Genomic DNA, 12,139 nt, shown 5'->3' with positions numbered 1-12,139 from the left:
TTTATATAAATATCACGTCCTAGGTACGTATTTACACGTAGAAATGCAAAATCTTACAGTGTTAATAAACAATAACCTTTATATTGTGTATGCTGGTATATACACTGGTGTGCATACATATATGTAGGTGCTTCAACCATGCGCTTAACGTATAGATAATGGCTTGGCTCAAAATTCCATAAGCAAAGTGAGACGTGACAAACCATAATTTGTTCTTGGTTGTGGTGAGATGAGGTTATCAGTATGCGACTAAAGTGGACATTATTATAAAGAAGCATGATTTCAGAACCTAGAGTTTTAGAAATAAAGTGAGTCTATGTCTATGTATCATCAGAGAGATGTTCATGTGTACAACACACCTACATAAATGTCTATAATATGTATGCAGAAAATTGTGTATTGAAAGAAGTGATTGGTTCGTCAGTTATAGAATTTACATACAAAAACTAAATACTCTAGATAATTTTATTCTGTACTAATAGTTTTCCATTTCGAATTGACTAAATATTGACTCATGATAATTCTTATGCACCTATTTATGCGACATCACGACATTTGATTTTGAATGGTACTTTAATTTTACTCAAATAGTAAACAGTAAACTTAATTTCAAGTTAAGGTATACAATAAAACATAACGATATGATCATAAAAATCAATATCAATATATTTATGGTCTCTCTTCTAGTAATTATTCTAAGTGGGTTCGAGTGCCACGAGTTGGATTCCGCTGGGCAAAGCGACAGTTCAAAAGTGAAAAAGAATTGAAACATTTCCGTGGATTCTGAACAGATAATTACATGAAGACATTTACATAGTATGTGTGACGTAATTCACTATCCATTTGCTCCTTAATTAGCCAGCAATGTAAGCACCGATAACAAAAATTGTCATTCTAATCTCTAATCTACATATGTAATTCTTTATGTGTGACCTAAAGTACATGAAGGGACAAGATAAGGAAACGATATAAATTTGTAATTTTCTTGAGGTTAGTAGAATTCTTAACCATGATAACTAACGCGAAAAATTGTAATCAACTAGCAAATTCACATATTAAGCGTAAAAATGTAACTACTGGATCAAGTCATGTAGTTATGAATTTTCACTTGAGACAGTTTTGAAACTATGTACATATGGTAGCGCAACTTGGAAACAGCAAACCTCACTTTCCCTAATAATATTCATGCATTTCCGCTTCCAATAATGTACTATCTTGATATTTTTACCGCCTAAATAAAGGTCAAAAGAGCTGATTTCTGAACGATTTTCCAAACAGTCAACATGTTCAGTTCACACCATAATTGGAAAGCACAATGCATATAACGTGCATGTGCATTGCATACATATGCATGTACTTTCCCTTCATCCAAAAGCGTGCCATCATCATATCATGATAAATAAGCCTAATCTATTTCTCCAACAACCGGGTGCAGGGTCGCAATGGCAATTGGTGTAGTCCAACTCTGGGTTTGGAAACTAACGCCTTCAACCCAGTGACTGCACAAGACGTTGGATCCGCGTCCACTGCTGCGTCAAGTCACAGCCTTCCTCCCACCTTGTAGGGAGTGGAGTGGAATTGCTGGCAGACACGGATCATCATCATCATCATCCTGCTGATACTCGAGTTAAAAAACGATCGATAAAAAGTCTTGTTCACACCATACACTTTCCTCTGTTGAGCGAGCAGGGCGCATGAATGTACATATTACTTACTGGCTTTGTTCTTTAAAAAAAAGTACAAAATAAATACAGCTAGCAAAATACACGCCTCTTCTAACCAGCGAGTCTCAATTCATTTGTGATGCTAAATAAATACCAATATCTGTAACATTACAGCCTTTAATCCAAGTGTGGTGAAGTATAAATGCAAATAATATAAATAATTTCAAAGTAGGAAAATTAGCTAAACCATTATATAATATATAAATATGATATATTTTTTTCGTCATCTTCATGTTTAAAATACCTGGATTGATACTATTTTTCCATTTGCATATTATGTATCAAAAGTCATCCTAACCTACTGTCAGTTATGCCGTTGGGAAAGTTTATTAGATTGTCTAATTAACTAAGGATAAGCACAATTTACGGTGGAGTAAGTGCGAGTTGAATGTATTCAGTCAGAAGCATATACATATTTGCATCTACAAATATAAGTATATGCACACAATTCCGCATTCTCAGTATTGAACTTGTTTTAGGGATCTACATAAATGCATGAGTTCCAGCATGTCTATTTGTTCATAAGAATCAGGTTTCCCTTCCCATACATGACTTGGGATTAGTTTACCTTTGTCTCATCCTTCTTACCAGAAGAACCGCTTTTGAGCTATTTAGTCTGCACACATTTTTCATTATTGTGGACCATCCACAAAGATAAAGGTCCTGGCGTAGCCGTAAAACGCAAATATACTCTTGACGAGGTATTTTAAATTACAGCTGGGAGATGCAGGGAAAAAAATGCAAACTTTAGCAGACAGACTTACATATGTACCACTATATACATACAAATACAACATGCAGATGTGATCATGATCATCAACTTCACTATCAAGAGGAACAAGTCAAACTGGTAGATTCTCATTCTTCTTCTTCTTCTGCTACTTCAATTTATTTTCTTGGAGTAAAAAACAACGCTCGTATGCAATACAGTTGATAGGCATGGGATACTCGAAAACGAAGGAATGAACGTTGTTAAAAAGCACTATATCATTGCATTGATTCACATCACGTTTCCCTCGTTTCATCTTTTTCCTCACTCTAATGCAACGTACGGTTTTTGAAGTATAAGTGAGGCATAGTTTTATACGACAATGAAGAAATAAAGGAAGGAGGTTTGGCGTTTTTGGAGAAAGATCGAGCTGTGCTGGTTAGTTGGCGTGGGGAGGAGGAAGCGCAGTCATGTGATGTGGGATTGTGTGACAAGAATTTTACAATACCAATGTGGCGTAATAAAATGGAGGGGGGCTAGACCACTGCAGTAATGCAATTGGCTTGGCTCTGCGTTCTGGATATTAGTTAGCAGGTGAAGGCTGATGATCATCATGGTACTAATTTGAAGTTCTAGTCACGTACAAAAAACCATGCTTCCAACAAATCCTAAGGAATCTATCCTAAGAAATATTGCTAGTAGTTAGGCGACGGCGGAGGTGAAGAGGGGAAATGGAAATATGTTCTTCTACGGATGTCCTACGGAACCGGAATACAAAATTGTTTTCAGTTCCAGTACTATGTATAAGGATGGGTAGCAAAAGAACTCATATAATTGGTCAGCTAACGTATCAATCAATCGAACGAATCATATACAAAATAAACGTTGTGAAATTGTAGATGTATATTGTTGTATAGGGTTAATAAAGCATGTCACGGCCACATTTGTGCCCCCACACCCACAACCAATACAAGACGAGCCGGACTATGTACATATTTCGTACATTATGAGGACATTGTTAAGAAAGACTTAATTTCATCTCCCAAGAATCATATAATCTCGATATTTCTGAGAACCCTGGAATTAATAATCATGAAAATTAACGGATCTTTTGTTCGTTGGTGAGATCAGTGACCGCGGAACCGTGAGGACAATATCCCCGGAAACTTTGCTATGGTGAATGTAATACGTTTTTCCCCACGGTCCCTCGTATGACTTAAGTAAGAAAAAAATCGACACTATACGACCAACTCAAACCATAATTTCAAAATTATATGGTAATACCGAATACGGCAATAATATTGCCTTTCCAAACCAATATCAATGTAGTTAATTGAATTTATAACTAAATAGTGCCATTCGAACATTGTTTTGCTGCAATTTGTTCTGCAGCAATCAGCTAAGTAGATTTTGATATTCCTAAATTTTCTTAAATTTTCATGAAAATTTCGGATGTTTTTGTGTTCAGATTACTCTTTATCATACCCTTATGTTTTTTAAGTCTTTTAAACGCCATAGGCGTGAACGGCTTATATAATACGTCCCCATGGTCCAAATTATCTTCCGCGACCACTGGGTGAGATCACTATGTAATGCATATATTTGTATTGTGTCGTAATAGACTGTTGAGTGGGATCGGAGTGGTGAAACGTGTTTCATGGTCACTTGAAATCCACTTCTTACGTTATTTCGTAAGCAAAAGGATAAGATGATATGATATTGACTATTAATAAACATTCGATAAATAAAAGGTAATGGGAGGGAGGAGCTTTGCTACGTGTGTACACCTTTTGCATAATTAGCCATTAAGGTAGAAGAGCACAACACAAATCAAAAATTTTGAAATTTGCACTAGCCAATATTTGTTTGATTCAGCCAGTTATGCATAGATAGGTGAACATTGACATTGTGAAATAAATTGGGTTGACTACCATTTTTCTTGGGGTTTTCAAGTCTTATTAGAATTTGGCATACGAGTAAATATGAGTGTTACCAGACCAAATTATACATACATGCATTGCATAACAAGTTTACCGTTCTTTCACTTTCGTCTCTACCTATCGTATTAATGTAAATATAGTTAAAATCGTCTAGTATTTATATTGTACTGCTTAAGCGAATTTGATTCTCCACAGTAATGCATACTCGGCCATGTGCTGTGTACTTCGTGCACCGTTGACCGTACACTCGTTCACCATTGATTTCCGATATTTTCAGAGAGTAAAAAGTAGAAGGAGGGAGGGAAAGTCGGCTTGGTGGATATACCATACCCCATATGGAACCCACGTAATGGTATGAAATAGTAGCGGCAATGTTCTTGGTTGAGGCAACACGAAAATCAAATGATCATGTCCCACGCCACGCCAATGTACGCCACTCGAAAAACACGCCAGCATCAGAGGAAGAAGAAGACTAGAAGAGAACAAAACCAAAGGCAATGTCACGCCAAGCAGCAGCAGCCGCCGCAGTCCAACCCCAACTTCATCGACCCGTTGGTTCCTTCCTCCGAAAAGACAGATCGATGTAAAATATCATGACCACCAGCCAAACCAACCAGGCAACCCGACTTTCATCTCGCAGTAGTCAGTCTGTTAGAGAATCAAAAAAATCCACACCAGTTACCAACCAACCAGCTCAGCAGCAGTCGGGGCTGGAGGAGAAAGTGAAATCAACTTTCACCGTCGCTTTACAATGAGCTTGTGAATATGGTAAATGTGCAAGCAATGTTCCTCTACGCCTGGTTTTTTATGATGTCTTTGAAACTGTATATATGTATGTAACCCTTCATATATGTACCCGATAATGGATGCATCAATGCTCAATATGCAATAACCACTTCATGGTCTACTAAGACCTTGCAAAACATTCTTTAGGAATTTTACCATGCATTTTTTGTTGTGTGTATTCCAATTTCGTTCGATGCCAAGAGTAGTTGAGTCATTAAATCATGGACTTTTTTCGTATGAAGACCAACGAAGTATATACAACCAACAATCTTACGTAGCGGTAAGTAAATCTATATAACGTTATCTATATAACGTTACGACAAGTTTCTATATCTCTAGAGGTCGAAGAGTGCACACATATGATATGGGAAAACATTATGCAATTCTTGGCACACTTGAATGGATTGTTTCCATTCACTTTGAGAGCGACGCTATTTTTAGATCATTTTGCTAAAAATATAAATATCCGCACACCACAACAGCAGTCCCATGTTCTGAAACTTGGGCCAAATGAAATAATACCCGCTGGAAACGTGCCTAACGTTTAACGACCGAATTCGTCCAACGACAAAAAAAGCCATACAAGACACACACACGTACCTGAAGACAACCACGTACCGTTTCAGCGTCAACGACTTGTGTATAAAATCTCTCAAATATTCTTTTGCATGGAGGCAAAAAGATTAAAACTCGTCAACAGATATCTTATAGACATCTACCACAAACAATCTGGAAGTTACGCATGGTTTTTTAAAAATTCAATCAAACATTATTTTACAAGGAGTAAACGTCGTTTCCTTTCTTCCGGAAGGAAACGCTGGAGAATTTCTTATGTATGCTTTTTCCATGCATTAATTGTATAAGTATGTAATTATTACATGCAACTGTTTAATAAAGTGATAAAACAGTAAAATCGCTACGTTAATTTCACATAGCGTTGAACATATCTATGTATGAGATGAGACTTGTCCATTTTCGTTTACTCAATGTATGTAGCGTCTCCTGGACAAATTGAATGATGAAAATGAAACAGGACAAGGATGTCCATCTTGTGAGCGTAGACTGCTGTACAACCCTTTTTTCAATAATCCTGTCTCCGAATCCCCGAAACACGAGGGTATTGTTATGATTTGATACAATTCTCACATGCCGTCTCCTCGTCGGTATGAGATTTACACCGTAAATTATTTACGGCCTCAGTAAACTAGGTAAACTTAAATTTCAGAATAATAAATAAACCATCACTGCCAGTGATTGCATAATATTGTGTATTCACGAGGTGTACTTTTACGTACTTTCTCACGTTACTAATTTGAAAATAACGAAGACTAACATGAGTAATAAAAAAGTCCCTTTACATGTTCACGTCGAAGCCTTGTTAAATGGTGAGAAACTAAACGCCTTCTTTGGAGTTTTTTTTAGTATTATGATTTTTAAGTAATTTGCCGATTTCATTTTTTCGTAACCACATATAGAGGCGTCACAACAAATGCCTGTCGGATTGAATTTAGAATGGGAACATTATTGCAAGTTGGAAGGGCTCATTGCTAAAATCAAGGAACGCGAGGCATATCGAGATGGCAATTTAAACAACTCTTCCAGCATCGACGATGTCAAACAGCTCATGATTGCAGACAATGAGCGGAGAAAGGAAAGGTTTCCAACTTTCTTCGAATGGCTTCACTTAAATGACATCAATCCGGACAAGGTGGAAATTTCCTACAATGATGCTCAAGGTTTCGGACTGAAAACAAAGGTTCCACTCGACACTAATGATGTGGTTTTCGACATCCCACGAAAGGCTATTATTACATCTGCAGTGGCGAGAGAATCTAAACTGAGTGAGTAAAAAAAATATGGGCCACTTTCACGTTCAAACGTTCAAAATCCTTTGAATTAAAGGGATCTAATAAATAATTCGCGTGCCATTTCAGAAATTCTAATCGACAAAGATCCACTGCTTAGTGTAATGCAAAACGTGTTGTTGGCGGTGTATCTAGTGTATGAACGTTTTTCAAATCCAAACTCGCACTGGAAAGCTTATATTGATATCCTGCCCAGAATGTTTGACACTGTAGTATACTTTACAAAGGAGGAAATGACTGTATTAAAACATTCTCCGTGCGCTTTTCGCGAAGCTTTGAGGTATTACGCAGATATTTCGGTACCAGACAATTTTATTGACTTTCTATGTATGAGAATAATACATAACAAAATTGTTTAACAGAATGCTTAGGAACGTGGCTCGACAATATGTAAGTATATTACAGTAAGTATATTACAGTACAGTAAGTAGGTATATATTATATATATTATATTATGTATGTAATACATAATCCATATACATAAACCATAATCGTAATGTACGACGTAATCCCAGCTCACAACCGTGTTTACTTCCCTACTCCAGTCCTACCTCACTCTGTGCTACTGTCCATCTGTGCAAAATAATAAAACAAATCAGTTCTATTGAATTTTAAAAAATGGAGAAAGAGAACGAAGGGATTTTGAAAATTTATAGAGAGAGTGCAGCTAAGAAGGGAAAGAAGCTTGGAAAATTCGTCTGCTTTGATGACGAAGGTAATGGAGCTGGCCTCTGCAGAACTCTGTTTAGTTCAGACGACAAAGCATCGTTACGATTCCACCGATATAGGGTCCACAACATATCAGAAAAACAGTAAGTTTGTGCATATTAATTGCAACTATTATAATCACCTTATGAACCGGGTCCATAGTATTTTCATGTAGTGTCTCCTATAATATTTATTTAGGAAGCAAAACAAAAGAACTCGGAATACAACGAATAAGAAGTAACACCGTGCAGAGACAAATCTTACGACCAATTCCAATTTCAAAGCGGAAACTAGCGCACCATTGTTGGAATTAGAAGAATTTTGGACTGATGATGAGGAGGATGAATATAAGGAAGATTGGAAAGAAGAAATGGATGATGGGGAAGAAGAGGATGAGGAAGAGCCAGAAATGAAAGATGAAGAGAAAACAAGTCCGGCATTTAAAGAGTTTATGCCGATGTATGGTGCATTGAAATCTCAATACAAAGAAAAGTATGAGCCATACCACGCTAGCTTGTTTGTGGGGTACTTTCCACCAGGGAAAGTTGACAAGGGTCCAATGGCCACTTATGCAATGAAGAAAAGGCCTGATAATTTCAAAGCCTTCTTATATTTTGCGAATTCAACACAAAAAGACACGTGCATCCACCTTTCTGGGCAAGATAATAAAGAAGAAAAAAGTCGTTTAGTAAAGTTGATGAAGAAAGGAGTTAATTTTTGGCGTCAGGTATACAATGCATGTTCAAACTTTCTCGGTTAACCGCAATAGTTAAAGTATCATTTTGACTTTCTCTTTTTCAGGATTATTTATTCTCAGGTGGGACTACGGGGAAAAACAGAAATGCTGCTTTCTCCTGGCAGCACTACTGGAAGGTGAGAGTGCATTCACTTGTATGTACCGATATGTATATCTGCTAATAACCCTATTTTGTTTTACAGATCATCGCTCAAATGCGAAAGAGATTCAAGAAGGACCGCAACACTGTTGAAGTGGAGATTCTCAATGACGGACTTCGTCGAAAAGTTGGATGGAAAGGCGTGATTTCTAAGAAAAACTACAAAAAAGCGATCAGATTTGCGTCTCAAAAGAACAGGACATTCTTTCCGTTACCTAAAACTCTCCTTCCACAAGTCGACACTCCAGATTTTGTGCAACATGTTTTAAAGAAATAACATCGACTGCCCCTCATAATATTTCTCTTTCAACAATGTAAAGATAATTAAAAAGTGATATTTAAGTCGCCATAATACAATATAGAACCCTTACATTTACATACAAATATTACGTTCTTATTATATATATATTCTTATAATAATACATTTTGTATTACAGGCTTACTTTCACATCAAATTTCGAGTAAGTAAACTTTTAACCAGTAAATAAATCAGATTAAAGGTACCTTACTCCATTTTATGAATGGTAGAAATCAACGGATTCTGCTAGCAGAGCTTTGAAACCTGTCTTTACGTACAATCGTTACATGTATGTCAACTTATCTAAATAGTGCAATTTTATTTTATAGATATTTTTACATGCATATTTCGCTGAATAGTTGGGGAGTATCAGCCGTAACAACTAGGATTAACCATCTGCCAAGCCCCACCGGAGAACCAATACTTAGCCTAATTCCCTTGTGGGACTTGTGCAACCACGAAGAAAGTGAACAGATATGCACGGATTACAATGAAGATAAACAAACCCTCATATGTTATGCTGGGCATGAGTATAAAACTAATTCGGACTTTAATATATTTTACGGAAAACGATCTTCGGTAGACTTTTTAGTTCATAATGGATTTGTTCCACCTAATTATCGACACGACAGCTACTCTCTCGAGCTAGGCGTGGGAGTTAATGATCCCAACTACAGTAGAAAAAAGACCATTCTTGCCAAGCTTGGATTGGAGTGTCAAAATACTTTTGCTGTCAAACCAGATCAGTTAGCAACGGCGACAAAATTGTTCGCTTTCATACGAGTCTTCCAAGCTGATGAAGGTAGCAATATAAATGAGCAAAGTCATGTGTATATTCAATATTTTATCTTACTAGTGTACTAAATACTATCTGTGTGTATGTCTCCAGGTGCTTTAACAGAAATTGAAGAGGGAATCGATAATTTGTCGTCTCTTGGACAACCAACCAAGGCCTGCTGGAAATACTTGGCCATGCGTTTTACCCTATTGAGAAAAGCTACAGAAAATTCTTTGGCCTCGACCCTTAAGACTTTGTATGGCGACAACTCGACAGACTTGCCCAGAGTCACAATGATTCTACTCCAACTGCTGAAGAATGAACAAAAGGTACTCGAAATGCTGGCCCATTGTGCAGAAAGCCTTGTCGTCTGCACTCCGATGTCGGCGATGACCATACAAGAAAATTCTAAGGAAGCTATGGATTCGAAATAACCACCACATAGTGCACGCTGCAACAATGCAAGAATATTATAGTTAAGCATAATTCCAGTATGCATATATTATTTGTTCATATTCTTCCTTACACAATTTGTTTTGTTCAATGTATTTCATTCAACAAATCAGTATCAAGTTACCATTTAAACGACTGTTCCCAGTTTATCACTGATCAATTTAAATACTTTCAAAAAAAATTAATTGCATCATTACTATACTTTCTATGCATACTTTCTATGTATTAGTATTTATTTATGAGTATGCGCTCGAAAGCAATCAATTACCTCAACTCAATATCGATCAAACGCAAACGTATCTTATGTCGGTAGGTAGTTAAGTTATGCAATTTGTGAAATTAGTCAGTACATAATGAAGTACGGAGGAGTCTACTTAGTTATTAGTTGTATTTCATCGTTAATTTTTTTGCTAATAATATTGTATCATTTGTAGTAAGGTATGTGCCCAAATTAATTGACTGCATTAGAGCTGAAATCTCATGGAAATAAATTATCTACTTATCCACTATAAAACTGATGAAAACAATTCATTAACTAATTGTTCAGTGCAAAATCACCGTATTTAGGCATCGTGCGGACATCATCAGACATGATTTTGATTAAATGCAGTAATAAATAAAGCCCGTATTTATGATTCATGAGATGCGATGCACCGACTGATATCATCGACAATCGTTACACAATAAGTTATATTATATGTATATACATTTTCAAATCATGAGCATTGGTTGGCTTACCTGCACTATTCAGAATCCGAGCAGAGTATAACTTATGTTGAAACTAGTACAGAAATGGATCCGAACAAAAATTCCACTATAATTTGAAGATAAATAACTTTAGTACCTGCATTGAAAAATAATATTGGATTTGCCAACCAAGATTGATGACACTTTATCTCTCTAACGAAAAGGGACACTACTTACGTTCCCTAGATACTAAAATGTCAAAATAGTAATGAATTCAACGGACCATCACCGGAACGTACTTTTGGTTTGTTGTGCTTTGTTTTCAACCCCAATCCGCGCAAATATATGGACACGTTTCCCATATTCTACTAGTTTTCAGTTTCGGTTTCGGTTCAGTTTCACTTTTCATAAATATGTACATGGATATGAATCATATGAATGACATAATATCCACGACCCACGTGTTAAAAGTGAAACTTGTATATTATATAAGTACATATCTGCAGATATAAATAGTCGTCAATAGATTTCATAATAAACATCTAATGCATCATGCATCTGCAATGCAATGGGATCTGCAAGAATATTTTTGTGCTTTGAAATTTTTAAATCAAAGTAGGACATTATTTGCATTTGTCAACCCCCAAACTCTGATATACAAGGTGGATAATTTTTTCTGTTTCTCACATGCAGTGATATGCACATCATATGCGTCCTTATAATGACGAATTTTCCACTGGAAAGTTTCCAGATGGGTACCGAACACATGCATATTAATAAAAAGGTAGTCGGGGTGTTTTTTCTTACCCCTAGAACAAGTAATTTATAAACGGCTCATACTTTCTGTCATTTTTGGTCTAAGAGAAATTGATGATAAATCTCTTGCATTTTGCATAACATTTTTGAAAACTATCTGGCTTGTTGTTTTGCAGTGATTATAATAATATTAATGACATGTGTCAATTGTAAAGGTTATAAAATGTTTCAATTTGATTTATGACATACATTAACTTCGCATGTATGTGTCTTTTACAACACGCACTAACAAACTATAATCCACATCACATTGTAATATACATAATACGCATGCACGCAAGCGTATAAAATTTCGTTTTATGTGTTGTATTTAGTTACTTGTTTGACAAATTCAGTGCTTACTTTCATTCATATGACTTATTCGATATTAGGACCACTTCCCTCAGACAAATTTTTGAAACCGGACGATTTTTGACAACTAAAGATACACGTTTTTTTATAGCTATGTAAAACTACTTGAGATGAGACTACTTGAGAGA

The 12,139-nt window shown here is 36.2% G+C and overlaps 2 protein-coding genes across 3 annotated transcripts in view; one reads left to right on the top strand and one right to left on the bottom strand.

The window, feature by feature from the left end:
* Positions 1-12,139, bottom strand: part of LOC118434244 — a 23,008-nt gene extending 10,869 nt beyond the window's left edge. Inside the window, exons 1-2 of the mRNA XM_035847193.1 lie at positions 12,003-12,139; positions 10,896-10,971 (exon numbers count right to left, since the gene is read on the bottom strand). The gene's annotated coding sequence lies outside the window, so the exon portion shown is untranslated. The remainder of the gene's footprint in view (positions 1-10,895; positions 10,972-12,002) is intronic.
* Positions 6,287-10,671, top strand: LOC110844463 (actin-histidine N-methyltransferase). Of its 2 annotated transcripts, XM_022090672.2 has the most exons (8): positions 6,288-6,544; positions 6,635-7,000; positions 7,094-7,304; positions 7,387-7,414; positions 9,066-9,089; positions 9,157-9,215; positions 9,286-9,728; positions 9,816-10,671. In XM_022090672.2, the coding sequence occupies exons 1-8, from the start codon at positions 6,493-6,495 to the stop codon at positions 10,136-10,138; spliced, it is 1,506 nt and encodes a 501-aa protein (XP_021946364.1). In that variant the 5' UTR covers positions 6,288-6,492; the 3' UTR covers positions 10,139-10,671. The 2 variants fall into 2 exon arrangements, with proteins under 2 accessions (XP_035704738.1, XP_021946364.1); XM_035848845.1 differs by lacking the exon at positions 9,157-9,215 and having other exon boundaries at positions 6,287-6,544; positions 7,387-7,428; positions 9,256-9,728.

The sequence above is a fragment of the Folsomia candida genome, unplaced genomic scaffold, assembly GCF_002217175.1.
Source record: "Folsomia candida strain VU population unplaced genomic scaffold, ASM221717v1 Fcan01_Sc002, whole genome shotgun sequence".
Lineage (NCBI taxonomy): Eukaryota > Metazoa > Arthropoda > Collembola > Entomobryomorpha > Isotomidae > Folsomia > Folsomia candida.
Note: the sequence above shows the minus strand (reverse complement) of the source record. Positions and strands in the feature narration are given on the sequence as shown.